The sequence below is a fragment of the Tenrec ecaudatus genome, chromosome 12 (genome assembly GCF_050624435.1).
Source record: "Tenrec ecaudatus isolate mTenEca1 chromosome 12, mTenEca1.hap1, whole genome shotgun sequence".
Classification (NCBI taxonomy): domain Eukaryota; kingdom Metazoa; phylum Chordata; class Mammalia; order Afrosoricida; family Tenrecidae; genus Tenrec; species Tenrec ecaudatus.
The window spans coordinates 3,085,462-3,108,838 of NC_134541.1; the positions used below are offsets into that span (position 1 = coordinate 3,085,462).

The following is a 23,377-nucleotide window of genomic DNA, read 5'->3' on the forward strand; positions in this document are numbered from 1 at the left end:
TTGCTCTTTGATATAAAGTTCTCACTGACATACATGTGAGTGTCTCCCTGGATTTGTTTTCCTAGTTGACCGGACTCACACACATGGGGTCCCCGAGGTCAGTCCGTCCTCACTGCTATGACCGTCAGCAGGTGTTGAAGAGCCGAGCGGGCAAAGGAGCAGTGTGTCACTCGGGGTTTCCCAGGCAGCCCGTGCTGGCACCTTCCCCCATCGCTCCTGCTGTGCGTGTGCACCTGTCTGCCTTTGTTTTCTGCAGGTGCCAAGGTGAGCAGTGATGGCGTCTTCCCCACTGAAGGGCGCCTGAGCTGGGCTGGGTGAATGAGTCTTGCTCCAGAGTAAAGAGAAAGAGGTGTAGGCACACCCCTGCTGGCTCACATTCACAAGGGCACATGCTAGTGATCACAGCTACGAGGGCAAACCCCCGTGCCTGGCTGCTGCCTGGAGGGTTAGCACTTGGAACCCGTGCTGAGGTGTCTTGGAAGAAAGTTCTGGTGATCTGCTATCGAAACATCTGCCACTGGGAACGTTCCGGAGCCTGGTTCGGCAGGAACTGGCATCCCCGACTACACCGCATGCAGGGTCTGCATGTTCACGAATTCACAGCTTCTCACTGGCTTCTCGCAGGCAGCGGCAATAGATGGTGAGGGCCGAGGGGCCATCAAGTAAGAAACAGGGATCAGGCAGCTGTGGACGTACTCAGACAGAGGGGCTTCACCTGGTTCCGCCCGGGGGAGTGGGAGGCAGGAAGCCTGGAGGGCCCTCTCTTTAAACAACACGAACTCACTGCCATCTAGTCGATGCCGAGGACAGCCCAGCGTAGAGGACAGAGTAGAACTGCGCCTGAGTTTCTGAAACTGGTAACTGTTAGTGGGAGCTGAAAGCCCTGTCTTTCTCCTGAGGAGCAGCTGGCGGTTTCAAACTGCTGACCTTGTGGCTGGCAGCCAGCTCATGCCCACTCCGCCACCGGGGTGCCACGCTGCTCCCTGTGCATCGAGGAGAAGCTTGAAGCACGCTGAAAGCGGGTTTGTGTCTGTTGGGGGGGGGGGTGCAAATTGTTCAATTTCCAATGTTGGGGCTTACTCTGATTTTGATGAAGGGCCATGTCGGCAGAGGAGATAGGTCTGGACCAGAACCTAGGACGAGAATGGGCAGCAGAGGGGACACTGCCACCACCCACCTTCCGAAGCCCGGGACACTGGTCACGGAGTCAGGACAGTCTGAGTGAGCCAGCTGCACCTGCCCAGGATAGTCAGACACTTCCTTCTAAAAGCTTAACCCCCACCGTGATGGGCAAGGGGAGCACCCAGGAAGCCCTGGAAGGGTGGGGGGTGGCCAGGGATCGGGGCTTGGGGAGAGGCTGACGTACCTGCTGCCATCCTGGGCTCGGGTGCAGAAGAGCGTGCAGGCCTTGTCGCCTCTCTGGGCACAGGTACAGCGCAGGTGTGTCTGTGTGGAAGGCGGGAGGCTCCCTGGGGCGTGCTGTGCCGACCTCCTGCCCCTGAGGCGTCCCCCGCGGTTGGACAGCCCGTAGGGCACAGTGCGTCTGCAAGGAGCAGAGTGTGTCAGAGCCCCACAGCACCCAGGAAGGCTGCAGTGACACCCAGGACCTGGGGAGACACCCACCCCCCCAAAAAAACCCTGCAGCCCCTGGAGAGATTTGTTCCGCCCTGGCCCCACCCCATCCTCTAAAGACCAGGTTGGGGCTGAGTGCTGGAAAGTATGAAACCTCAGCCTTTCCGAGGAGCCAGCAGCCATGGTGTGTGCGCACGCATGGATATGTACAATGTGGGAGGGGGTCACATCAGTGTGCGTGTATGTACGTGCAGGGTGTGGGTGGACACACCTGTGTGCACAGGTATGTGTGAGAGTGCACATATATGTGCGTATATGTGAACACATGGTCACATGTGTATTCTGGATTTTTACATGCACACTTGTAGGCACACATGCGTGCATGGGTATGAGTGTTCACAGCTGTGTGTGTGCACATGCCTGTGTTTGCATGGGTTAATGTGCACACATGTTCACTGCATGTGTGCATATATCCGTGTGCTTGTGTGCATGGAGGTATGCGCATGTGGGTCTGTTTGGGAGCAAATACACGTATTCAAGTACCAGCTGGCCTGCCCCACCCCAGCTTGACGTGTGATGGGCTTTCTGCAGAGACCCCAAGCCCTGCGCCTCATAGGAGCAGGCTCAGCCCCCCAGCTCGGAGCTCTGCCTGGCTTCCTCAGGACCAGTAATCATTCTGAGAACGGGGGCCACACCCTGCCCAGATCCTCCCATCCTGTCCTGTGCCTCCAGCACCTGATGAGGTCACTTGAGGGAAACTGCTGGTCCCCAACCCTGCCCGTACCCCAATCCTGGCCTGGCCACCCACCATAGTGAGAGCCCTACTCTGGCTTATCCCTAGAAGTGAGTTTCTGTTGCTTTCACTCCAGGCCCAATAGCACTGAGACAAACACAGTCCCAGCTTCCCCACTGGATAAAACCACACTGCTCTTAGGGGATGGGGCACCCAGGATCCAAGGCTGCCCCGGAAGTGGCCTCGGGAAAGTCAGAGGAGGAAGAAGAGTCTCAAACCATTCAATTTTTTACATGGCCCGGATTGGGGTGGGGAGGAGAGAGAGCGATCGGGGGGACTTGAAGTGAAACACAGATGCTTAAGTCATCAGCGCTCCTGAGCAGGACTGGGTGGGGGTCTCTGCTGACTACTTGGGGAAGCACCCCAGGGCGACCCAAGCTGCCTTTTCAGGAAGTTCTCCCGTGGGGCTGGCCCGGAGATGAACCACGTGAGCGTCTCTCTCTGAGACTGCCCATCAACATGCCAGTCTCCCACCTCAACGGGCAGCCACACGTTGGCTGTGGGGTTTCAAAAGAAAACCAAATTGAATTTGTTTTAATTTGAAAAACACTCTCCGTAGAGACTTTGGGGTGAGGGCCAAAGAAGCAGGGGCGGGGGGACTCCCCACAGTGACCTGATGCCCAGGCAGAGGCATTCCCCCCATTGTCTCTGTCGTCCTCCTTGCCCAGTTCTTGTGGTGTCCTGGTGAGCTCTATCCCATCCTAGGCAGAACCACTGAGGGGAGCAAACCACACCCACTAGAGAAAGCAAGCAGGGCTGCGGCGAAGGACACTGGGTCAGCATGGCTGTGTGGGCGGATCTGGTGAAAGATGTACATTTCAAGTACCAAGGTCACATCAGATCTCTACCCTTTGACACTGAACTTGGTCCTTCCAGGTCTCAGTGTTGATTATGCAGCGACAGGAGTGCGATCTGAGTTTCCCATCACCACGCAGGCCTGCGGGTCTGCGAGGCCTTGGTGGGCGGTGCACTGAAGCCAGCCTCCTCCCTGGTCTGACAGGTACAGGTGCAGGAACAAGGCCGAGAGGGACTGATTGGTAGAAAATGCTCACCTTTCCTGTTGCCCGACTCAAAGAGCCAGGTGCCAAGGGGGCTTCAGAAACTCCCAAAGAGTGTTTCCTGGGGAGCCAGCCCCTGCGCCTTCCCCACCACCCTGACCTGAGAGCGAGTGTGGAAGCCCAGTAAGTAGGAGGCTTGGTCAGTGCTTTCCAGGGGGACAGACTTGTCTCCCCATTCTGGTGGTCAGGAGCCTGTGTTCAGGGTATGGTCGGGCCACCTTCCCTCCAGGGGTTCTGGGAAGTGTCTTTCCATTCTCTTTGGGTTCTGGTGGTCTCAGGTACTCCGACTTACAGCTATGGCCTAGCTCTGACCACAGTGCTGTCTCTGTGGGGGACACGACAGGGATTTCTGCCAGCCAAGTGGTTAAAATGCTCAGCTGCTGACCCAAAGGTCCATGGTTCAGACCCGCCACGTGGCAGTCGGTTTCTGTCGAGACGTTTAGCCTTGGCAGCCCCATGGGGCAGTTCTACCTGCTCTGCAGAATTGCAGTGAGTCAGAATGGGCTCAAAAGAAGTGGGCTTGGGTAACCTGCTTCGAAGGAGCCCTGGGGATGCCCCAGCGATGAACTTAGCTGCACCTCGTAAGGTCAGTGGTTCAAACTCACCAGTTACTCCATGGGAGAAAGAGGAGCCCGTCTGCGTCCATAAAGCCAACAGCCTTGGAAACTCTGACCTACAAGGTCAGTATGCATGGGAGCGGACTCTATGGAGTGTGTGTGGTTGTCCTTGGTTCTCAGGACACCGCTTAGATTGGACTAGGACCCTCCCCACCGCTCTGTCATGATCTTGAGTTTAAAAGTCTGATAGCACAAGATCACGGTCACAAGTTAGTGCTGCAACATAAACTCTCAGGGACCCGAGGCCAGGGGGACATTTCTCATACGCTGTCGATGCTCACTATGGGGATGCCGGATCTGGTTGGCAATTTCTTACATAAAGTGATGAAGAGAGTCGTTGCCTATGAGCGCGCACGTCCACGTCTACCATTGGTTTGAAGGAAACAGTTGTAACTTTGCACAAAAATGTATCAGGATGATCTTTGCAAGGATATTTCCAATAACCCCCCTGAAACAGATCGCAACAATGCCCAACCAAAAGGAATGTCTTAAAAGTATATCAGGATCTATCGGCATGCGGGGATTACGTCAACGTGGTGTTCTCAAATATGATCCCGATCCAGCAGGCCCACCCGATAGTTTGCAGGGTCTGGGGCGGGAGTACAAATGGAGACCCGCATCCCATAGGCTTAACATTTTAAGGGTCCACATCAACTGATAAGAGCTCTCCTTATACCTGGACGAATGCAAGGAGGTGTCCAAAAGTCCATGGAAAGATTCTGTCTTCTTTGAATGTCATTCTCCATGAACTTCTGGAAGCCCCCTCGTAGAACTTCAAATCAGCCTGGAAGGTCAGGATGGAAAATGGAATTCCCAGAATCCTTGAATTCCATGCTGTACTATGGCAGCCCAGGAAAATGCAGTATCTTTTTATTGGTCCCTGCTCCATCCCACACCTCAAGGGGCCACTTCTGTTGCATGTCGGTGCCCCAGCCTACATGTTCTAGCTCCATCTACCACCCCCTGGCCACTCTGTGGGTCGGCGGACACATACCTAGATGTCTGTTCCGGTCTTGCATGCCAGATTGTGGAAGATTCATTTACTGGCCCTGGGGTTAGGCTCAGGGACATTGTATAAGGTATTCTGGGGCCCTGGACTTGTCACAAGGTCTAGAAGAGCAGGCATGTGTCTCTAAGTCCCATCAACTCCTCACGGCTGTGGCCAGAGGTGAATCAGGACCCCAGTCTGCAAAGGTATTCTGAGCACCTCCAGAGTAGATGGGCCTCCCACCCCTTCTGTGCCCGCCATAAGCCTCGCTCCAGGCTGAGCAAATCAGAACAGTTAACTCTGCACCTGGCTGCTCACAAGGAGATGATCCTGGTCCAGGAGGTCTGAATTCCTTAGAGTTCAATAACCAAAAGCTCATTACAAAGCATCTTCAATGAGTGCCACGCACCTGCAGTCAACCTAGGTGTTGGGTTGAGAGTGATGGGGGAACAGAACTGCATCAATAGATGGCTGTCCTCAGGCACTCACATGCCCGTGAGCTCTGAGAACAGGTCAAGGGCAAACCATACAGACACAGAAGCTGGTGCACTAGCTGACAACTGTGGTGTTGGCAAAGGCTCTTGGGTATACCAAGGACTTCCAGAAGGACATACAGATCTGGGTAAGGAGAACGACAGCCAGAAGGCTCCTTTGAAGCAAAGGTGGCAAGACCTCACCTCACTTGCTTTGGACCCAAGAAATACCTCCCACTGCCAAAGGACACCGTGTGAAGACATGGAGAACCAGTGGTGGTGATGTCAGGCCTCACGGAGATGGACTGACATTGTCACGGAAACCATGGATCCAGCCATGGTGACGCTCTCGCTGTGGAGTGGGCAATGCTTTGCCTCTGAGATAGATCAGGAGCCTTGGTGGAGCAGTGGCCAAGGAGCTGGGCCAGTTAGCCAAAAGGCCGGCAGTTCAAACCCACCGAGAAGGGTAGCGGCGGGCTTCTGGACAGATTGTCCGGTTGAGTTGAGTTGGCTTTGACGGTTTTCAGGACTCCACTAGGACTGGATTAAGCACCCTCCCCACCCTCCCCACCACACTGTCATGATCTTGTGTTAGTTTAACTGGTATCGTCTTCTACTGTACAAAGGGTCACAAGAAGCATGTCTGCTCTGGTCCCGTGCCAGCGTCCCTCAGACTAGGCTGAAGCCCACTGCTGCAGCTCCTGGGCCACTCCAGCTCGGCCACTCCACTGACCCTGGTAGAGATGACGACCTTGGGGACCCTTTGGAGTAGCTCCACTCTGTCCTTCGGGCCTGCTGTGAGTCACAGTCAACTTAGCCGCGAGCACACCTGCTCTTGGTGCACACGTGGAGCGATGGGTTCGACAGGCAACAGAGAGGTGCGTGGAAGGCGCCAAGGGAGCAGAAAGAAAGCCCCCCTGTTCCCATTGCTATGTAGTAAACCTCTCACTTGACAACGCCCCCAACGTCTCCACTAAGCCTGATCTACAAAAGGGGTCATTGGGCAAATGGAGCGAGACCCTGTGTAGAAAATACTCCGCCATGTGATCACATGAAGTCAATGAGCACTGCTGCTCTTTGGTCAAGGGGCCCTGGTGGCAGTGTGGGGTGAGCCTGGGACTGCTCACTTCAAGGTGAGTGGTTCAGACCCACCAGCCACGCCAAGGGAGGACGCTGAGACTGTGTGCTGCCTTAAAGGTTTGCAGCCATGGAGCCGCTCTGCCCCCAAGGGCCACTCTGCATCCGACTTGCCTCGGTGACAGTGGGATTGGTTTCAGTTTTGCCGCTCTTTGGTCACGGATAGCAAATGAGTTGTGCCCAGAAAGTTCCAGAACGGAATTGACATCGTGGCCCTTTATGGATCCCTCCAATCGATCGTGCTTGCTTTCTTCATCAGGAAATGTCACACGAACATTCCGATTTCTAGATTTCCCTTAGAAAGCCGGAGGACGGGCTACTGACAACAAAGCCTCTACTCCACCATGGCAGCCACCACGCAGTCTGGCGATGGCTCCTGCAGCCCGGGCACACCGACCCCTTTTGCCCTAGTCGCCCCCCCCCCCATAGCTCGACACCTTTCCTTTTGCTACACATGAACTTAAATCCTCAGGTCCAGTGGCTTGTCCCATAAATCAGGGAATAAGACCTACGTCACAGTGACCAGCGTAGGACCCGGCATTACCTCTCTCCCCACAACCATAAAACCTACCGCCCTTGCATGGGCTCCCAGTCCTGCGGACCCTGTTACACAGGAGAACTGTCCGAGGGGGCTTCCCAGATGGCCAGTGGGGCGCCTCTCCCTCGTTTCCCTCTGAGCGGCTGGGGGTCGATCCGCCAACCTTTCGGTTCATAGCCAAGTGCTTCACCACGCACCACCCAGGCTCCATTTCGGTGGCAAGCACAGTTGGGATTTTCAGGTTGTTTTTTAAGTCCCTGATGATAGAACACATGCATGTCACAACTGTCAGACGTGAGGAGCTGGTGACCCACCTCTGTCAGTTCATATTGTTCCTTCTGAAATGAGAACGCCAAAGTCATATTGCCTCTGGGCCCAGGGGACATATGTACAGGAGGCCCATCACTGCTGACCTGCCCTGTGACCGAGAAGGGAAGAAACAACTGTAGGCCCCAGCTGCCAGGCACCAGCGGTCACCAGATACCACCTCCCAGCATCCCCCAGAGAAATCATTGCTAGACGCTCACATGCTTTCTAAAGACGGCTCGATTTCAGGTTTTATTAAATTCCTTCCGTAGAAGTCATTCATCCCCTCTCCCGGGCTTAGGGCTATCTTGTTGGGCGAGGAAATAAAGGGTTAGTGACTTGAATTTACTCTCGTAAAGACTAGCTCAGAGCTTCCTTCCAGCAGGCTAGAAACACTGAACTAACGAACGACAGGAAGTGGCTGGGTACTTAAAGTAATGGACAAGCATCTAGTGGCAACCAGTTCTCTGCAGAGGCCTGGTAGCATAAGGGACAATTAAATCCAAGGGTCTGCCTGCTCCCTCATGCCTGCACACAGGACAACTGACTGCGTCCAGCTCAGAGTAAAGCCCAATAATACCTGCTGAAGAAATGGATGCGTGTGATAGGATCGCTGAAGCCAAATGGGTGCATAAGCAAATGTGGCGAAGAAAGCTGAGGGTGCCCGGCTATCAAAAGAGATAGTGTCTGGGGTCTTAAAGGCTTGAAGATAAACAAGCGGCCATCTAGCTCAGAAGCAAAAAAGCCCACATGGAAGAAGCACACCAGCCAGTGCGATCAGAGGTGCCAAAGGGACCAGGTATAAGGCATCATGCAAAAAAAAAAAAGAATATGTGTGTGTGTGTGTATATATATATATATATATATATATATATATATATATATATATATATATATACCACATTGAATGAAGGGGGAAGTGCAGAGTGGAGACCCAAGGCCCAAGTGTCGGCCACTGGAGATCCCCTCATAGAGGGGTTTAGGAGAGGAGATGGGTCAGTCAGGGTGCAAAGTAGTACCGACGAAGAGCACAGCTTTCCCCCAGATCCTGGATGCTTCCTCCCCCCAACTACCATGATCCGAATTCTACCTTGCAGGGCTGGATAGGACAGAGGCTGTACACTGGTACATATGAGGGTTGGAGGTACAGGGAATCCAGGGTGGATGATACCTTCAGGACCAAGGGTGTGAGGGGCGATGCTGGGAGAGTGTAGGGTGAGTGGGTTGGAAAGGGGGAACTGATTACAGGGATCCACATGTGACCTCCTCCCTGGGAGAGGGACGGCAGAGAAGGGGGGGAAGGGAGACTCCGGATAGAGCAAGATACGACAAAATAACGATGTATAAATTACAAAGGGCACAAGGGAGGGGGGAGCGGGGAGGTAGGGGGAAAAAAAGAGGACCTGATGCAAAGGGCTTAAGTGGAGAGCAAATGCTTTGAGAATGATTGGGGCGGGGAATGTATGGATGAGCTTTACACAATTGATGTATGTATATGTATGGATTGTGATAAGAGTTGTATGAGTCCCTAATAAAATGTAAAAAGAGAAAAGGGAAGAAAAAAAAGAAAGAAAAGAAAATGATTAGGGCAAAGAATGTACAGATGTGCTTTATACAATTGATGTATGTATATGTATGGACTGTGATAAGAGTTGTATGAGCCCCTAATAAAACGTTTAAAAAAAAAAAAAGAAATGGATGCGTGAAGTCGTCGGGATCCATGACTTCTAGGCAAGACCAATCAAAACCCGACCCAAGGCCACGGGGTCGATTCTGACACCCAGCAGCCCTAGAGCCCTGCAGGGCTCCAAAGGCTGTAAGCTTTACAGACGCTGGCGGACACATCTTTCCCCCACACACCTGGACGGTGGGACCCAATCGCCGACCTCTCAGGTAGCAGTCACGCAATGTAATGACTGTACCCCCGGGCTCCTTGTGACCTTACCTGGTCACTTAAAGACATAGCATTCCTGGTGCATGTAATGGGTTTCAGCTTCCTGGGTCCTGCAATAGGCCCGACTTCGAAGGTTTCCTCTAAACAGTGGCTCTCAACCTGTCTCAACCCCTTTGGGGGTCGAACAACCCTTTCCCAGGGGTCACTCAATTCATAACAGTAGCAAAATGACAGTTGTGAAGTAACAACAAAAATAGTTTTATGTTGGGGTGGTCACCAGAACATGTGGAACTGTATTAAAGGGTTGCGGCATGAGGACGGTTGAAGACCGCTGCCCTAGAAGGACCATGGGCTCTACTGAGATGAAGCGGAAGGGCCCGCTCGTGGTAGTGGGCCCCGCTGGCCACACCGCCCCCGCCTGTGAGGATCCAGACAGCAGACTAGAGTCAGTAGAGATGCTACCAGGCCTCCTCACAAGGGTGGAAGCTATGAGACATTGGCTCCAGAGGAACCCCCAGCACAGGAGTCCCCAGGCAGCCCTCTCTCTGGTCTCTTCAAGGCCCATCCAGCACCCAGCTCCACCTCCAGTTCCCCGCTGTCATTTGAGCATGAAATGGGGAAAGCCAGGTGTCACGTGCACATCTCCCAGAAATGCCCAAGAGAAGGTGGAGAATCTGGGGGGAAGACTCCCCACCCCCTATCCCAGTTTGGATGGAAAGACCCTTCCTTTAGAGCCAGCACCCTGAATCTAGACTTCTAGACCACCCCCCCCCCCCCATGCTTATTCCTGAAACTTCCAGGAGCCCCGGCGAGGCAGTAAGCACTGTTGGCTGCTCACCGGAAAGAAGATCAAGCCAGGACCTGAGCCCATAGCCTCCCCACTAGGAAGGGTGGGAAGTCTTGGTGACCCAGTGAGGCACTTCCACCGGCCCTGCTGGGTCCCTGTGAGTCAGGCCAGACTCGCTGGTCATGAGTTTCATGGGGGGTTCTGCTCTTAAAAAAACCCTGTCCTGTGAACACAAATAAATTCCTGAGTATTAAAGGCACTCACATCTGGTACTTTTGTCAGAGCAGTGGAGACCAGGGCAGCACTTGACCTTGGGTCTCTCCACAGGAAACAGCTACTTTGGGGAGCACCGAGAGCTGGGGGCGGGGCCTGCCCCACTCCAGGCAGCTCTGAGGTCCCCAGGATCCACTCCACTGCATTTGGAAGGTGTTCCCTGAACTGTGTGCGCTCTTAAACCATCTTCTCACACCAAAACTCCAGAGCCCCAGTGTGTGTGCATGCACCCCGTTTGACAGCCACCGCTCCCCAGCTCAGGCCACCAGCCCTGAAGGGCACTTGAGGTCAGATGCAGAGATGCACTTGAGGTCAGTGGGAAATGCATCTGTTTTCACCATGGGATTTTCCAGAGCTGTGGCCCAACACCAAATGTTAGGGACACAGAGGCCTCTGGCACGTGGGGGCGCATGAGGTGGCCATCTGGGGGACTCTGCAGACTCACTGTTTCCCCCACATATGGTTCAACACACATGCTCTTAGGAGCTGGGCTAGGGTTTCCCCCTGCCCCCCGGGCCCCGCGCATTCCAGGGCAGATCCCGGGTCTGCCCGCCCAGGCCGCATTACAACTCCATGCGAAGCTGCAGACTGACGTGGCTCAAGACAGTGCCCAGTCCAGGAGCAAGCTGGAGGGAAGCCACGGAGGGAGGAGTGTTTTTAACATGTGAGGGAGCCCAGGAGAGGCAGACACCTTTTGAACCCCTTTAAATAAAAAAAGGAGACACACATGCCAGCATGCAGATCTCACATAAAGAACAGACAGGGCACAATCGGACAAGGACTCGACCCAACGTGACAAAGAGGACAGGGTGGGATCACAGCTGGGGTGTCTCCTGGGTGAGTTTCACTAGATGGGCCACTTGTCTCAAAACTGAGCAGACTGGGATTCCTCATGGGGTCCAGGGGGCCCTGGAGTCTAGCACCACGGACTTCCAGGAGCACGGAGAGACCTGGTGGAGGAAGGGTAGCCTGAGGGCTCTTTGGAAGCAAGGATGGCGAGACTTCAGCTCACATGCTGTGGACATGTGGCCAGGAGAGACCAGTTCCTGGGGAAGGACCCCGTGCTGGGTAACGTGGAGGGAGGAAGGGGCGCAGAGAAGGCCCTCGGCGAGGTGGGCAGGCTGCAAGGGTGGGCTCAATGCTAACAACGGGGGGGTAGGGGTAGTGGTGAGATGGGTCTGCAGTGCTTCTGCTGTGTGAAGTTAGGGTCCCTACCATCAGAACTAGGGGCACCAGACAACTACAACACCCCCATCGAGGCCGGGGGACCCTCGGGTGCGGTCACCCCAGGGGACTCTTTAAGCCTGGAACCAGAAAGTTGTCTTGGAACCCAGGCACAGCTGAGTCTCCATAGGACCAGGAGGGGCACCCTTGAAGGAGAGAGGGAACACTCGGGGGAGGGGAGGGCGGTGAGCTGGTGTTCCTGCTGCTGAAGTCATTCTGAAAGTCTTGTCCAAGCTTGGGACTAATGTCCCTAGACCGTTCATGCAGAGGGAGATCGTTGACTTGGGGGTGTTTCGTAGGTACTAATGGGCGATGGGTGAGTAGTGGGACAGGCCCGGTGAGGGAAGAGGTCTGCCCAGGCAGATGTTCTCTGGCATACAAACTCAAAAACACCATGCTCCCTGCCACCGAGCCGACGGGGGCTTGTAAAGGCACAGCCTACCGGAGCCCCCACTAGAGGAACCAGTCTTCTCCATCGGGAAGCAGGGGGGCGGGGGCCAGAGCCGGGCTGTGGAGGGACCTGGTCTTCAGTGAACATGCTCATGTGGGATTCTCACGGTCATCTTTGTTTCCTCGGGCGTGTATCATCTCTCTGGCCCAATGGGTTGGGGGCAGAGCCATGTCACCCTCCCCAAGTCGCAGGAGCCGAGAGCACACAGCGAGGGACTCTGTGTCCTTGCAGAGAAAGAAAGGACCAAGCGGCCCAGCCTGGACAGCCTTCAAATCTTCTCACGGACTTCTGGGAAGGGGACTCTAGTCCAGATGAGGGGCAGGACTCTGGGCTACTGATGACGACAGTTTCTTGCACATCTGCCTGAGTAGATGACACCAAAGAGAACATGGGTATCTCCAAGCCTCTCTGAGGGTCTCCTAACACTCTGGGGTCCACTGAGAGCCCAGGCTGGTGCGGCAGACGAGAGGGCTTGGGAGACACAAGGGTGGGGGCCCCCAGAGCAGCATCTAGACAAGGGACTCCTCCAGGGTGTCCCACCCCACTCCTCCACTTTCCCGATGATTTCCCTGATGAACGAGACTGACGCCTGTGTCCCAGAAGGGGAAAGTGTGTGTGTGTGTGTGTGTGTGTGTGTGTGTACCCAAGACTGCATGTATACCTGTGTCTCTGTGGGTCACCTTGTGTGAACAAGTGTGTTTGGACAGGTGGCATCTATGTGGCTATGTGTGGTGAATGCAGGTACATACCTGTGTCTGTGTGTAGTGTGTCTGTGTGAGAGTGTGGTGTGTGTATATCTATGTGAGTGTGTCTGCCTGTGTCTGAGTGTGTGCTGGTGTGTGTTTGTGAGTGTGTGGTGTGTGACTGTGTTGAGTGCATGCTAGTGTGTGTCTGTGAGCATGTTGTGTGTATCTGTGTGAATGTGCTAGTGTGTCTGTGTGAACACTCATCTGTGTGTGACTAGATTGTATGTGTCTATGTGAGACTGTGTATGTGTGTGCATCTGTGTGTCTGAATTGGGTGTGTTTGTGTATGAGCAGGGAAGTATGTGCTAGTGTGTGAGTGTGTCCATGTGGGAGAATATGTGCCCGTGTCTATGTGAGTGTTGAGTGTGCATCTGTGTGTAAGAGTGCCTGTGTGAGTGTAAATATGTTGTGTATGCCCGTGTCTGTGTGTGAATGCAACTGTGTGAGTGTGTGTGTCTGTGTGGCATTGCATGTTATGGGTGTGTAAGCTGGTCTCTATGTAAGTGTGTTCCTGCGTGCGTGGACATGTCTGTGTGTCTTTGCCACTTTACCCCTTCCACCGAGCCCTGACTTGCAGTGAGCAGAGCCGAAGAGTGTGTCCTGCCCAGGTGGACAGTGGGTGATGCAGGGCTCCCGAAGGCAAGATGGTGAGCAGCACCTGGGACACTTGAGCCCCAGTGGGCCCAGGCCTGGATGGGCACGGAGAGCAGGGCCATCTCCGGCCACCCAGGTGCCTCCTCAGAGGAGCTGTGCCTGCCGCTGCTGCCGCTGTTTCCTCTGTTTGGAATTCCTATGAGCTGCATAGAGCAAAGATGCCTGAACTTTCATCTCCTCCAGTCTCAAGGCCAAGTGCCTCTCCCCCCCCCCCCCCCCCGGCTCTTTCCTCCAGAGAGTCCACACACTCCCTCCAGGGCCACCATAGGACACCACCACCACTGGGCCAGGCTGCCCTGCAAACCAACCCGCCTCTGGGCCCAAGGTCCCAGAGGAGCCTCAGAAGAGCCATGCCCTCCACACATCCTCAGAGCAATGTCAGAATACTGAGAGGGTTTTCACAGGGAACGAAACTGCCAAAGAGGAGAGACTGCTCACACTGGCGGCAGGACCCCTGGCAGCCGCCCAGAGCTCAGAACGAAGACGCAGACCACCCGTTTCAAATCCGAGGGCCCACCACACACCACGGGGAAAGGACCACTCACAGTGGCTTCGACCACCACCAACCAGAACCGTGGGGCCAACGCAACTTTGAGTGTGGCCAGCATCCTTCTCAGAGGAAGATCCTGGACTTGTTTTTCTCAAACTCGGTCCTGTAGTTTCCTAAGTTCGGGTGACGGCTCCTCTGAACTCCAGCCTCTGCCTCCAGGCAGGGCCAGGCAGAGAATAAGCTGGGCAGGACAGACAGGGAGGGGCCAGCCCTTGCCCCAGCCTGGCATTGACCTTTGCCCACAAGTGGCTCTATCTAGCTGCTTATCAGCAACGGAGAGGTGGCCAGGCACACCTTCCCTGGGCCTGGGACTCACTCCCTGAAGGCCCCAGGCTGTCGTCACATCCTGGAGGGATGGGTGGATTAGAATGAGGGGTGCTGGTGGCTCAGTGGGTTACACGTTGGGCCGCAAAGTGCAAGGCTGACAGTTCAAGCCCACCAGGCGCTCGTTCCATGGGAGAAAGAGGGAGCCATTTGTTCCCCCCAAAGATGCAGTGCCTCTTGAAAACATCTACACTGTCTACTCGGCATACCTCAAGGTTGGCGGTCCCCCCACCCCCTCCGGAGAAAGAGGAGACTGTCTGCTTCCATAACAAAGGTCTACTCTGTCCTAAGGGGTCGCCAGGAATCAGAATCAACTTCCGGCAGTCAGTGGGGCTTGTGCCACAGAGAGTGCAGACTGGCTCTGAGTTAGACCAAGAGTGGGATGCTCCCATCACCTGGAAACCACTTCCTGTTCGCTCACCATGGAAAGAGGTACTGCTGGCGAAGGCGCTCGGGCCCAGGAAGGATTTTCACAGGGAACGAAACTGCCAAAGAGGAGAGACTGCTCACACTGGCGGCAGGACCCCTGGCAGCCGCCCAGAGCTCAGCCCTCAATTTGGACTTCCAGCCCTTCTGAGCTGCAAGAAAGTAAAGCTCTCTCTCTCTCTCTCTCTCTCTCTCTCTCTCTCTCTCTCTCTCTCTCTCTCTCTCTCTCTCTCTCTCTCTCTCTCTCCACCCACAGTACCCTATGGATTAGGTGTTGGGCCACTGACCTCATGGTTGGTGGTTCAAAGCTCCACAGGTCCTTGGACAAAGACGAGGCTGTTTGCTTCCATTGCAGTGTACAGCCTTAGAAACTCTACCGATAAGCCCTAAGCACCGGAATGGACTTGTGGTCGTAGTTTGGGTCTCCTTGACTTGGAGATTGCTAGGAGTCAATGACTAAGTGCCTGGCTGGTCACAGGAAGACTGCGGGTCAGCCAGGCCGAAGCTGTGTGGGAGTAAGGACGTGCCCATCTGCTCTGGTGCAGCCTTGGGGACCCAAGGACAGCCAGGCTCTGCCCTGTGGGTCACTGTGAGTCGGAACCAACGCAATGGCACCGACTCAAGAGAAGCTGCTTCCAGGCCCCAGTGGGGCAAACAGTCAACCCACTTGGCTGGTAAACATAAGGTTTTCTGTTTGAGGCTGGCCACAGGCACCTCAGAAGAACATCCTGTACCCTCCTTTCCAAAAACCAGACATGGACAGTCCTGTGAGCACAGTTCTGTCCCAACATCATGGGCAATTGCTAACGCAGCCCTGCCTTCAAGCCTCCGGTGCAGACTGGCTCCCAGGCAGTAATTTCTCACGTGATCAACAGATTCCTCTCACCTCAGTTGGCAGCGGATCGGGGAGCTGATTCCCCTTAGCACAGATGCAGGATCCCCGCCCAGACTCTGCCCCACCTCTGGGTGGGAATGTGGATGCCACAATCCGGGGCCCATTTCTCTGTAATTACCACCAGTCTCTGGGGTCAGCACCAGCTTGCAGCTGGGGGTGGGTCTGAACAGGTTCATCACCTGTCTTGGGCACCAAGCTGCCGGACAGACTTGAGGTATGGGACAGTGCCCAGGAAGAGGAAAAACCACGCATTAGGGACCGAGTGAGAGACAGGGCCCCTCTAATTGCACACGTGTTTACACACACACACACACGCACAAACACCCCTGCTCTGCCGAGATTCCAGCAAGGACGGCCGACTTCCCAGAGGTAACACAGCAGGCACAGTGAAGGAGCAAGCCCGCGACGGACGGGGAGCCAAGCAGGAGTTCATGGAACCCTGCTGCTCTGGTCGTGTCTCTAGAACAGAACTACCAGCAGGTGGTGACCCAAGGATTTCTGCTTTCCAGGAGCCCTGCTGGTGTCGTGGTGGGTTAGGCATTGGGTCACTCATCACAGATTGACGGTTCAAACCCACCAGCTGCTCCGAGGGAGAAAAAAGAAGCAGCTGTCTGCTCCCGTAAAGATGGACAGTCTCAGCAACTCTATGCCCTGTCCCCATGAGTCAGGATCCTTTGGCTCGGTGTTGCTCTTAGATGGACAACAGTTAAGTGCTTGGCTGCTAACCTAAAGGTTATCAGTTCGAATCCTCTGGCTGGTTCTTGGGGAGAAAAGGCCAGAGGCCTTCCCCTGTGGGGTGACAGCCTGGAAACCCCCAGGAATCAGCTGCATGTCACCCAATGACAACCCAGTCACCCAAAGAGTTCAGCTTGTTCTCACACGTGATGCTGAGCATGCTGAGAAGGGCAAGTGTGTTGACAGGCAGCAGGCACTCACAAGGAGCGTCACTATCGGAAAGCACAGGGGTGTTGTGGATGGAAGAGACTGGTCTTTCAGCCCCCACCGCAGTGTCCCCAGGGCCCACCAAGTGCTGCCTTAGAGGGTGCCCAGTGAACACGGGCTGGATGAGTGAGCTCGGAGCCCCCCAGACTGAGGCGGCACTGAAGCCCCTGTGAGCAGGTCTCCAGAAAATGCCTCCGGGAGCAGCCAGGGCAGGGACCAGACTTCCAGCCTGCTTCCCTCCCTAAAGCCCAGTCATCTCTGTGAGCGACGCACCCTCCCAGGCTCAGGAAGGTTGCCTCAGCTACTCCCGGTCACTGAGCCTAGGCCCTGGGGACCCCATGCACCGCAGGATCGGGACCCAGTCACCCACAGGGCTTCTGCAGTCTTATTTTGGGCAGTGTTTGCTAGGCCTTCCTTTCCAGCTGGTCTTATTCAGGAAGCTCCATGTGGTAAAACATGCCCAGCGTCCTAGAGACACACAAGACTCTGCCCACAGCAGGGTGGTGGCCACACACGAGGGCCTTCTGCTATGGGGTCGCCAGAGAGGATGATGGTACCCAGCTAAGAGCTCAGGGGACGCTGTCTGGGCAGCACTGGTGGACTGCACACCCGTCCCCATGTCCGTCCTCCTCCTGAAACTCATGGCTCTTCCAAAGGGGTGCAGAAAGAGCCTCCCCTCTGCCCTCAACAATTTCCCACATGGACACTTCCAGGCTGAGACACACAGCAGGGAGGACACCATTCCATGGCCATTGAGGCCGTTCCGACCCACAGGGACACCGTAGGATGGGGTGGAACTGCCCCATAGAGCTTCCAGGGCTGTATATCATTATGGGAGCAGACAGCTTCATGGTCTTCTCTTGGTGTGGCTGGTGGTCTTGAACCACCGATGTTCAAGGTTGCATGCTTAACCCACTTCACCATCAGGGCACCGTAAAAGCTTTGGAGCATGACACATCACCCGAAAATTAACCCACTGGGCCATTAGGGCTCCTCAGTCTTCCCGCGAATGCCCCATAAATAGGAATTGGCTCGCGAGCCAGCCTGTTCCACCGGGGCATTCTGAAATGTGGAACGTTCCTTCTTTGCCTGGAAACCTGGGACGGATCTTCCTTGAAGAACACAGAAGGCTCCGCCAGGCTCCGCCAGGATGTTGATGTTCATGGTAGAATCCACCCAGTGCCACTGCAAACGTTCCTCCCGTAATTCCCTTCCCCCCCCCTTTACTCCTTTGGGGGATGGGGAGGTGGCCGAGGGGAAGTGCGCAGGACAAATGCTGCTTGTGTGGGTTAAGCAAGCCTGGCACGCCTCACCGCACATGGAAGCCGGCCTTGGCCGTCCAGGGGGACGCAGGCAGCCGCTGTGCTACAGGGAGCCCCGCCCACAGGCCCCCACTCCTTGAGTTGACACCTCCATCTTTCAAAACAGCCATGGAGGTCGCCCTACAGCGACCCTGGGGTCACATGGCTAAGGAGGGCCAGGCACAGAGCTGACCTTGTCAGTTCTCAAGGAGATGATTGGTCCCAGATTTCCCCACTGAGCCCGCCCCTCCACAACCACCTCCCTACTTGTCAGCCCATGTGTCTCTGTTCTGTGTTTGCATAACAAGCACCGTCACCATCACACCAAATGCTTCCCTCTGGTCCCCTGGACGGCCACAGGGGCAGGGCCCTTCCATGCACAGGCATGCCTGCAGCCCCACCGGGATGGCAGGGGTGGCTAGAACTCATGTCCCCAACAGCCTCATTGGACACTTCTGTTTGGGAAGAAGCTCATGGTGTGTAGGGCAGGGCTGGCTCAGCGGTAGAAGTCTTGCCCAGTGGCCACTTGGGAGTCCTGGATTAGAGCCCCAGCCAGCCCAGCTCAGGTGCAGCCATGGCTGTGTGCCCATGAAGGCTTGTGTGATGGGAACAGGTCTCAGCAGAGCTTCCAGACTAAGACAGATTAGGAAGGCCGCCATTTAATTCCAAAAATCAGCCCATGGAAACCTCATGGGTCCAGTCTGCAAGCAGCCATGGGGAGGGCCTGGGCCAGGCAGTGGGGCCCCCCATGAGTGGAGTGGCAACCCTCCAGCAGCCAGGAACAACAATCCTGAGAGCAGCCTGCCTCGCACAGGATGGAGACACGGGCTCTCCTGGCTCTGCCACCTCCATGCTCTCCGTCTCCTTCGGCACCAAGTGCCCAGGCTCATCAGACAGAAGGTCGCCTCTGCTTTAGGCTTTGGGTGCTTCGGTTGGCAGTGGTAGGGTTTGAGGGGGTAGAGAAGGACCAGAGCAGCCCACTAAGGCCAAGGACAGTCAGGAATCACACCGTGGTCTCGACCACCCGCCACAGGGATAAGAATACAGCTGCCAAAGGGCACAGTGGTTCCTTTGCAGGAGAGGTGAGAGGTTATGCCCGGAATCCCCTGGGAAACACACATGCCCCCAGAATGGTGCAGGGAAGGGTGCCCGTGCTCCCGGGAAGAGGAGCCCTCACCTGGGGGAGGGAGATGGTGGGCTAGAACCACACTGACGGTAAAACATAGGAAGAAGCCAGGGAATTGGACTCCCCCTCCCAGTCCACCGAGCATGACTGATGGCCCCTGGGTGCTATGTGACTCTGAGAGCAGGGGCCATACTCAAGTCCCAGAGGACCGGATATGTGGTGGGGGCTGCAGAATCTGAGACCTGCTCATCCCGGAAGTCTTGACCAGGAGCATCCACACAAGAAGCCCAGCACCAGCCCTGCAGTTCCCTGGGTCCTTAAGCACAGCTCAGAGGAGGCGCTTACCCACACACGCCTGCAGCCCCGCAGGGCCCTTCAAAGGACTGTAGACTCCAGCTCCGTGGGGCCTAGGAGTCGGTGGGATGAAAGACTCCCAGTGCTGGAAACCACTCCAACTTCAAATCCACCAACCAAGTGAAAAGCCAACTCCATGGCGGGCAAGTCATCTCTGACTCCGAGTGACCCACGGGGCAGAGTAGAACTGCTCCAGGCATTCTCCGCCGTCATGGAAGCAGACCGCGGCATCTTCAAACCACCAGCCTTCCCATCAGCAGTAGGCGCTCTCACAGCTGCACCACTGGGTCCTTCCCCAAAGTCCAAGATGCTCGTTTTCAAGGATACGGACTCCTCCAGGCTCACTGACTTTCTGGCGGCAGGGACCAGAGTCAGTCTCGCCATGGAGGAGAGGTCTTGGAAAAGGTACCAGAAGGGTCTGCTAAGGAGAAGTTGGAGAAAGCCACAGAGTGGGAGGGGAGCCCTAAATTCACGTCACATGGAAGGACGGCCATAGGCGCTGGTGGCCCAGAGAGGAGTGACCACTCTCAAGTCCCAGAGGACTGAGCCCGGGGTTGGACTGGAGGATCTTCTCGACACAACCTGGCAGGTTCTTAAGACAGTAATTAGTCAAACCCCCACCTCCAGGGTTAGGGCACATGTGGGAACCGTGAGAAAAACTGATTACCCAGCAGCTCCGATGGTTGGTCAGAGACCACACACTTGTCGCTGAGCCCACTGCCCCTGATGCCCACCTGGCTGGAAATATTTCCAAGGGAGCAGATGGTTGTGGGTGTCAACAGTCCCACAGAGAAGGAAGGCGGTGGGGAAGAAGGAACGGAGGGGCCAGGCCAGCCCAGGCCCGTCTGAAAACCCATGCAGACCGAGATGAGTTCGCTCATCCACCTCCAAACACGTACATCTGGCTAGTGTCATCTCTTTCCCCGGGTAGCAGCCGGGGCTCACACACACACCGCATTTAATCATTCTTCTCCAGTGTTTAAAACCAGCCTCAGTCCACGGAGGAAGGGAAGAAGTAAATCAAACTTTGGGGGGGGGGGGGGGGAGTTAGCAAGTTGGCTATCCTGGAAAAAGTCAGAGCTCTTGGCTCTGTTCCGGCCCAGACAAGACAACAGGTCAAGGAGCGGGATTGCAGTCAGGCCGCGTGCGTTCAGCCTCACGGTCTCATCTCCAGCCAGTGCTGCCCATCCAGCCAGGGCTCGAGGGATTGGCACACCTTCCCCACCCGCTGCCTTCCCTGGCTCCAGACCCTCTGCCCTGAATTTTGTGTCCTCTCTTCTGTTTCCTTCTGGCTCATTGACTGGGACTCTAGCCAAGGCAAGAGCTCCGTCTAGGGCAGCTACCCAGTGACTCGGGCACCGTTGAATCTGCTCCCATCACACATGCAAAGAGATAAGATGCCTGCCTGGCAGGGACAAGTGTCAAGGTGATGGACGTGCTAATAAAAGGTGACCTGATGACTGTCTGAGATTAGATAGCCATCAATCACAGCCCTGTCTAGGACCCACCACCACCACTGGCCCCACGTGGGGGACCACAGGGGAAAGAAGACAGGGAGGGGGCTTGACTCCTGAGCAAAGCTGCCTGCTGGCATAGAAGCCTAACTAGAAACTGCACCTTAGGTCCCGGGAACCAGCCCTAAGAGACCTGCAGATCACCCTGCTTCTGAGGGTGGTCTGATGCTAGGATTTTAGGGACCCAGCAACTAGAGCATATTGGGCTGGTGGCCTGGAGCAAGGGGCCCTTGCCTGCTGAGGGAGGGACTGGGGATGCCCAGTGACCCTGCCCACACAGAGTCATCCTCCGTGATCTGGAAGGGGGAAGGCTGGGGTGAGGGGGTTTCTGGACCCTTCTCAGCTGGCATCATGGGTACTGTGTGGGTAGGCCATGCCAGGGGCACTGGGGCTGGAAAGGGCTGGTCCAGGTGGCGTGTCCACCTGTGGGGCAGACCCCTCACTCTCTGGAGAGCCCTGTGTTCTCAAGGGATGTTAGCCCCTCCTCCTCAGAGGGGACCCTGCAGTAGAGGGACCCCTCCCTCTGCCCCAGCAAAATGAACTTCCTGGTCTCCCTTGGAGGCTCCTGGGACTCTCAGGTATCTAATCCCCCAGCCTGGCTCAATTCTTTCCCCCTCCCCCAATCAGAAACTCCTGGATTGAGTTACTTCTGGGTATGGCTAGAGACAAATGTCCCACCTCCCAATGGCAGACAAGATCCGAGCAGGCAGGGGACCCAAGCAAGAGCCAGGGCAGGCTCTGGGCCCTGCAGGGTGGGTGAGCTCAGGCCCTCCTCATTACCATGCTGGAGAGCCATGCCCCTGCCCCCACTCACTCCGGAGTATTGATCCAGATGATGTCCAGGTGGCAATAGTACACGCACTCCTTGTCCTTGTAGGTGAGGCACGTGCAGCGGCGTGCCCGGGGTCGTGCAAAAGCCCCGGTGGCCATCTGCTCAGGACCAGGGCTGCCAGGGTTGGGACCCCGCCTCGCAGCCATGGTGACCTCAGAGTCAGCTGCAGCAGGGGGGCCCCCTGGTTCATCACTCCTGCTGGCGCCCCCCAGTTGAGGGAGATGGACAAATCCTGCAGGGGGGAGATGGAGAGGTTCCTGAGAACACAGACCACCCCCTCCTCAGGCGTTTATCCCCAAACACCTGGGGGGAGGGGCTGCCACCAAACTTCCTGAAAAATATGCAAACCAAGTGGCATTTTCTGCAGAGTCTCCAAGTTGGGGCGGTGGGGGGGTGGGGGAGCGCACATTTGGACAAAGTGTCAAACTCTGCTAGTTTCTGAAAAGCCAGGGAGGAGGGGGCTCATTGGGCAGGGCGCTCAGGAATCGTTTGCACTCTGTACCCACTTTGGAAGTGCTTTGCTAAATTTCTGAAAAAGTTTCCAACTTCTTGAAAACTTCATCCAAGTCTCCAGAGCCTGAGCAGACTGCCACTCCCCAGCTCCCAGGTCCTCTGTGCCCTCCGCCTCTGCCCAGGCACCTCCCAGCTTGGTCTGCCCAGGCGAGTGGTGGCTCCCTGCCCGGCAGGGGTCCCTGAGCTCTCCCCCACACCCCACCCCACCCGCCTCCAATCCCGGGCCTTTTGTGTGCGCTCTGGCCTGGAGCGGGGCGACTCCGATCCGCGCGCGCACGCTTACCTGCAGCGGAGGGCACCGTGAGGCCCAGCAGCAGCCACAGCCCCAGCTCCATGAACCCCCGTCAGACCGGAGCCCCTGGCCGGGGCAGAGCGCTGGGGGCCTCGCAGGGGCGCAGCTCGGGCACCGCGGACTGGAGGGCGGAGTGGCGGGACGGCGGCGCTTGCAGCTCTCTGGTGTCCCTGCACAGGCTTCAGTGCGCTCGGCTCTCCTGCTGGCCCGCACCCTCAGCTCCCCGCCCCCGGGCCGGAGCTGCGCGGGCCTTTGAACCCGGGACTCGCGGGGGGTCCTCCCAGGCGCCGGCAGCCAGCCAGCGCGCAGGACGGGCGGGGCGGTGGGAGGGTAGGGTGGAGTGGGGTGGGGTGCCGTGGGGGCCGGGACAGCTGGGGAAGGCCACGCGCGCGCGCACTCGCTTCGCTCTGACTTGCAGCCGGAGATGCGAACAAGCCTCTGTGGGCTGGGTGCTCCTTTTGATCTCAGGGCCCGAGGTAGGGACTTTTCTCCAGGGCCACTTCCCCTTGCAGGAGAGCCCTTGCGCCCCGCCTCCCCAGCGCTGGGTGGACTTTCCACTAGTGACTCAGGGCAGCACTGCCTCTCCCCACCTCTCCCGAGGTGTTGAGTTGCAGAGGGAGGTTTAGTGGTCCTACCCAGGTGGGGTGGCCTTAGTGGGGTCATCCTCTCCCTGGAGGGCAAAGTTCATCTATTCAACAGGTTGGCCACCTGAGCACTGGCACCCTCTGTACTGAGCACTGGTTCTTGGCACCTGCCTCAGTCATCCAGTGGATGGCCTTAGTGACAGAATCACATCT

At 56.3% G+C, this 23,377-nt stretch overlaps 1 protein-coding gene across 1 annotated transcript; it reads right to left on the bottom strand.

Moving 5' to 3' along the window:
- Positions 1-563: 563 nt before the first annotated feature.
- On the bottom strand, positions 564-22,623 carry EDN3 (endothelin 3). The gene is made up of 4 exons (XM_075527684.1): positions 22,572-22,623; positions 21,758-22,007; positions 1,367-1,543; positions 564-684 (listed from the first exon to the last, which is right to left on the bottom strand). The coding sequence occupies exons 1-4, from the start codon at positions 22,621-22,623 to the stop codon at positions 564-566; spliced, it is 600 nt and encodes a 199-aa protein (XP_075383799.1).
- Between the last annotated feature and the right edge of the window lie 754 nt (positions 22,624-23,377).

Coding starts and splice junctions, on each gene's coding strand:
- EDN3 (XM_075527684.1), bottom strand. CDS start 22,623: ATGGAGCTGGGGCTGTGGCTGCTGCTGGGCCTCACGGTGCCCTCCGCT. Junction 22,008..22,571: donor CACGGTGCCCTCCGCTGCAG/GTAAGCGTGCGC, acceptor TCCCCCCTGCAG/GATTTGTCCATCTCCCTCAA. Junction 1,544..21,757: donor ATCTGGATCAATACTCCGGA/GTGAGTGGGGGC, acceptor TGCTCCTTGCAG/ACGCACTGTGCCCTACGGGC.